This window comes from Carlito syrichta, unplaced genomic scaffold, assembly GCF_000164805.1.
Source record: "Carlito syrichta isolate Samal-C Ts95f unplaced genomic scaffold, Tarsius_syrichta-2.0.1 Scaffold309730, whole genome shotgun sequence".
NCBI classification, from domain to species: domain Eukaryota; kingdom Metazoa; phylum Chordata; class Mammalia; order Primates; family Tarsiidae; genus Carlito; species Carlito syrichta.
The window spans coordinates 488954-495089 of NW_007253826.1; the positions used below are offsets into that span (position 1 = coordinate 488954).

Consider the following 6136-nt stretch of genomic DNA (forward strand, 5'->3'; position numbering starts at 1 on the left):
CACTCCAGTCTGGGTGACAGAGTGAGATTCCAACTCAAAAAACAAAAACAAAAACAAAAAAACGCCAGGCATAGTGGTTCATGCCTGCAACCCTAGCACTTTGGGAGGCCAAGGTGAGAGGGTTAACTGAGCCCACAGGTTTGAGACCAGCCTGGGCAAGTTGGCAAGACCTCGTCTCTACAATAAATAAAAAAATTAGTTGGACATGGTGGAGTGTGCCTGTAGTCCAGCTACTTGGAAGGCTGAGACGGAAAGATCACCTGAGCCCAGCAGGTGGAGGTTGCAGTGGCCATGAACGTGCCACTGCACTCCAGTCTGGGCAAGAGTAAGACTTTGACTCAAAAAGAATTAAATAAAAGATGTGGAGCTGGGCTCGGTGGCTCAGTCTGTAATCCCGCACCTTTGGGAGGCTGAGGTGAGTGGATTGCCTGAGCCTGTGGGTTCGAGACCCGCATGGGCAGCGAGACCTCATCTCTACAATAAATCAAAAAAATTAGCCGGGTGTGGTAGCACGCGCCTGTAGTTCCAGTTACTTGGAAGGCTGAGGCGGAAGGATTGCCGGAGCCCAGCAGGTCGAGGCTGCGGTGGCCGGGAGCGGCCACTGCACTCCAGTCTGGGTGACAGAGTGAGACTCCAACTCAAAGAAAAAGATGTGGGGTGGCTAGGCATGATGGCTCATGCCTATAGTCCCAGCACTTTGGGAAGCCAAGGTGAGAGGATTGTCTGAGCCCACGGGTTAGAAACCAGCCTGGGCAACTTGATAAGACCTATCTATACAATAAATCAAAAAATTAGCCGGGCATGGATGGTGCCACATGCCTGTAGTTCCAGTTACTTGGAAGACTGAGGTGGAAGGATCGCCTGAGACCAGGAGGTCAAGGCTGTGGTGGCTGTGAGTGTGCCACTGTACTACAGCCTGGGTGAGAGTGAGACTCCAACTGAAAAAAAAAAGTGAGATACAATTCAGGATTAGGTACATAAGTGGTCAATGTACTGGTGAAGTTTGGCTCTTCCATTGGTCCTCACTTCACTTGATTTAGGTACCACTTTTGATGTTATGTATACCTCCTACCCTTGTTAGTGTCCCGCTATTGCCAGTCCCTTTCTTGTCTTATGATAAATGTTCAGGGTCCACTTATGAGTGAGAACAGGTGGTACTCAGTTCCTGGTTTCTGTGATAGATCACTGAGTATGATAAACTCTGAATCCACTCAAGTTGCTGCAAAGTTCATATGTCTGTCCTTTATGGCCGCGTAATATTCCATTGTATATATTTACCACATTTTTTTTATCCAGTCCACTTTCTTTTTTTTTTTTTTTTGAGTTGGAATCTCACTCTGTCACCCAAGCTGGAGTGTACTGGCACACTCACAGTCACTGCAGGCTTCACCTGCTGGACTCAGGTGATCCTTCCATCTCAGCCTTCCAAGTAGCTGGAATTACAGGCATGCATTACCATACCTGGCTAGTTTTTTTGATTTATTGTAGAGATAAGGTCTGGCCAAGTCGCCCAGGTTGGTCTCAAACCCACGGACTCAGGTAATCCTCTCACTTTGGCCTCCCAAAGTGCTGGGATTATAGCTATGAGCCACCGCGGCCGGTCCAGTTGACTTTTGATGGTTGGCACCGTGCTTAGTCTTAATAGTCATTCTGGGCTGTTTCAGGTGTCAACCAAGACCTTAGCTGTGACAATATCTCAACTATGTCAGATAGCTTCTGCTCAGTTTTTTACCCACTATGAAAGACTGATTCCATGACCACAGGAAAACTTGCCCTTATATGACAAATATGGCTTGAACTCAGGTGCTGATGTAGGTCAGATTTGGGATAGGATGTTAACTACCTGTCCTGCACTAGGAACAGAACAGCAGATAGCTCAGTATGTCTACCTGAGTTCACACGGTTGGCAGGAGAGCTGCCTCGGATGGAACGGACTTGCTCTTCCACCTCCTCGTTGACCATCATCAATGGTATTTCAGCCACTGCGGAGCAGGAAGGCCTAGGGGGACCAGCTGTGGGGGAACAAGGGTCACTGGAGAAACAGAGAGGTATAACGGAACTGTCCTCATTGGAACCTAGCAGATCAAAGACCAAGAAGAGGGCTATAATCTCCTGGCTCAACAAGAGCTCAGGCTCTTACATCTTACAGTATGAGCAGAACTTGAACATTTCCCTTCACCTTAGCCCACACCCTGAATTCAACCATCCTCTCTGCAAGGGCTGGCTCCTGAGGTCAAATATCAATCTTTCTTTCCTTCTTTTTTCTGAGTAGGGTTTTCACTCTGTCACCCTGACTGGAGTACAGTGGCACAATCATGGCTCACGACTGCCTCAAATTCCTGGGCTCAAGTGATTTTCCCACCTCAGCATCCTAAGTAATTTTTTGATTATTTTGTAGGGATGAGGTTCAACTATATTGTTCAGGCTAGTCTCGAACTCTTGGCTTTAAGCAATCCTCCTATCACGACCTCCCAAAGTACTGAAATTATAGGCATGAACCACTGTGCCCGGCCTCCTGGGGTCAAAATATCTTAAAAGGAGCCGAGCTCGGTGGCTCAGCCTGTAATCCCGCGCTTTGGGAGGCTGAGGTAAGTGGATTGCCTGAGCCTGTGGGTTCGAGACCCGCCTGGGCAGGCAAGACCTCATCTTTACAATAAAATCAAAAAAAAATTAGCCGGGCATGGTAGTGCGCGCCTGTAATTCCGGCTACTTGGAAGGCTGAGGCGGAAGGATCACCAGAGCTCAGTAGGTCGATGCTGCGGTGGCCGGGAGCGTGTCACTACACTCCAGTCTGGGCAACAGAGTAAGACACCAACTCAAAAAAAAAAAAAATCTTAAAAGGTACATGTTAGCTGGGCGTGGTAGTGTGCGCCTGTAGTTCCAGCTACTTGGAAGGCTGAGGTGGAAGGATCACCAGCCCTGCAGGCCGAAGCTGCAGTGACTGGGAGCGTGCCACTATACTCTAGCCTGGGCAACAGAGTGAGACTCCAACTTCACAAAAAAAAAAAGTACGTGAATAGCTGAGTATGGGCATTGCCATGAAGATCTTTGGAGGCCTAAACTATTTAGATTCGACTCAAATATAAGTTCTCAGGCCAGTCCAGGCCTTAGAAATAAAAAAACAGGCATTTCTTACTTCTTCAAAGCCTCAGAAACACAAGTGGTTGGTCGGGCTTGGTGGCTCAGCCTGTAATCCTGCGCTTTGGGAGGCCAAGGTGAGTGAACTGCCTGAGCCCGCGGGTTCGAGACCCCCCTGGGCAACTTGGCAAGACCTCATCTCTACAATAAATCAAAAAATTAGCCTAGCATGGTAGCGCACACCTGTACTTCCAGTTACTTGGAAGGCTGAGGCGGAAGGATTGCTGGAGCCCAGCAGGTCGAGGCTGCGATGGCCGGGAGCGGCCACTACACTCCAGTTTGGGCGACTGAGTGAGACTCCAACTCAAAAAAAAAAAAAGGAAACACAAGTGGTTAACAGGAACAAATACTAAAAAGCCAGGGGTGACAGGAAACTTGGGCAACAGCTAACTATATTGACTCAACACAGAAAGGTACAATTCACAACACCTCATTATTTTCCATACCTGTTCATAACCCCTTCATGTACCTTCATTCTATTAGAGCTGAATTTGATATATCTAAAGTGTAATAGCTATGTATATCATAAAATTTGTACCTGGTTTATATAACCTATTAATTTTGACAAATAAGTCACTTAAAAAAATTTTTTTTTTAATTGGAATCTCACTCTGTCACCCAGGCAAGAGTACAGTGGCACATTCATGTCCTCCCCATCCCCAGTGTTGACCTGCTGGGCTCTGGTGATTCTTCCACCTTCAGCCTTCCAAGTAGTCAAAACTATAGGCATGCGCTACTATGCCTGGCTAATTTTTTAATTTATTGTTGAGACAAGGTCTCCCCAAGTTGCCCAGTCTGGTCTCGAACCTGCGGGTTCAGGCAATCCACTTGCCTCAGCCTCCCAAAGTGCTGGGATTACAGGCTAAGCTACTGAACCCAGCCCTTTTCTTTTTTTTGAGTCAAAAGTTGAAGTCTCATTCCATCATCCCGGCTGGAGTGGCACACTCACAGCCACCCCCAGCGTCAACCTGCTGGGCTTTGGGGATCCTTCCGCTTCAGCCTTCCAAGTAGATGGAACTACAGGCGCATGCTACCACGCGGGGTTCATGTTTGATTTTGTATTGCAGAGACAAGGTCTTGCCAATTTGCCCAGGCTGGTCTCAAACCCATGGGCTCAGGCAATCAACTCGCCTGGGCCTCCCAAAGGGCTGGGATTACAAGCTGAGCCATTGAGTCCGACCTTTTCTTTTTTTTTTGAATTGGAGTCTCACTCTGCTGCCCAGGCTGAAGTGCAGTGGCATGCTCATGGCCACTGCAGCCTCGACCTGCTGGGCTCAGGCAATCCTTCTGCCTCAGCCTACAAAGTAGCTGTAACTACAAGCATGCGCTACCATAACCAGCTACTTTTTTGATTTATTGTAGAGATGAGGTCTCACCAAGTTGCCCAGGCTGGTCTCAAGCCCGTGGGCTCAGACAATCCTCTCACCTTGGTTTCCCAAAGTGCTGGGATTATAGGCGTGAGCCACCATACCCAGCCCACTTAAAATTTTTTAAAATTCCACTCAAAAGTGCAAAAAGGAAAAAAGTTAATTATTGTTATTAGATGTCAGGATTGTGGGCACCCTTGGGGGGATTAGTAACTTAAAGGGTACCTGAAGGGGACTTTTGGGGTGATGGTAATGCTCTGATCTGGGTGTTAGTTATGTAAGTGTGTTCAGTTTGTGAAATTCCACTGAACTATATGTATGTGTGTGTGTGTGTGTGTGTGTGTGTGTGTTCTGTACTACATGTACTTTCTGTATGTATATATCATGTCTCAATTAAATTTTTAAAAAGTAAAATGAAGTCAGGCGTGGAAGCTTACACATAAAATCCTAGCACCGTGGGAGACTGAGGTGGAAGGACTGCTTGCCTAGAAGTTCAAGCTCAGCCTAGGCAACACAGCGAGATCTTCGTCTCTACAAAAAAAATTGAAAAATTAGCTGGGTGCAGTGGCTCATGCCTGTAATACCAGCACTTTGGGAGGCAGAGGTGAGAGGATTGCCTAAGTCCAGGTGTATGAGACCAGCCTGAGCAACCTCCTCGTCTCTACAATAAATCAAAAAATTAGCAGGGTGTGATGGTGCGTATCTATAGCTCCAGCTACTTGGAAGGATCAGCTGAGCCCAGCAGACTGAAGCTGCGGTGGCCGTGAGAGTTCTACTGCACTCCAGTCTGGGCAACAGAGTGAGACTCTGACTCAAAAAAGAAAAACTAGCCAGGTGTGGTAGCATGTGTCTATAGTCCCAGCTATTTGGGAAGCTGAGATGGAAGGACTACCTGAGCCCAGGAGGTAAAAGGCTGCAGTGAACTGTGATTGTGCTATCACACTCCAGTCTGGGAAATAGAGTGAGACCTCGACTCAAAAAAATTAAATTAAATTAAATTAAAATTTTAGGCCCAGTGTGGTGGCTCACACCTATAATTCCAGCATTTTGGGAGGCAGAGGTGAGAGGATTACTTGAGCCCAGGGGTTCGAGACCAGCCTAGGCAACTTGGTGAGACCTCATCTCTACAATAAATAAAAAAACTAGCCAGGTATCGTGTTGCATGCTTGTAGTTCCAGCTACTTGGAAGGCTGAGGCAGAAGGACACCTGAGCCTAGCACACCAAGGCTGTGGTGGTGATGAGTGTGCCACTGAACTTCAGCTTGGGCAACAGAGTGAGACTCTGACTCAAAAAATATATATATATATATGTATATATTAAAAGTAAAATGTAGCCGGGCTCGGTGGCTCAGCCTGTAATCCCGTACCTTTGGGAGGCTGAGGTGATTGGATTGCCTGAGACCGCGGGTTTGAGACCCGCCTGGGCAACTTGGCAAGACCTCATCTCTACAATAAATCCAAAAAAAAGAAAAAAGAGCCGGGCATGGGAGCACGTGCCTGTAGTTCCAGCTATTCGGAAGGCTCAGGCAGAAGGATTGCTGGAGCCCAGCATGTCGAGGCTGCGGTGGCCAGGAGCGGCCACTGCACTCCAGTCTAGGTGACACAGTGAGACTCCAACTCAAAAAAAAAAA

General features: G+C 47.5%; 1 protein-coding gene across 1 annotated transcript in view; it reads right to left on the bottom strand.

Moving 5' to 3' along the window:
* Positions 1 to 6136, bottom strand: part of KIF2C (kinesin family member 2C) — a 26651-nt gene that overhangs the window by 12901 nt on the left and 7614 nt on the right. The window contains 1 exon segment of the mRNA XM_008067660.2: positions 1890 to 2012. Within this exon segment, the coding sequence (XP_008065851.1) occupies positions 1890 to 2012 (123 nt within the window).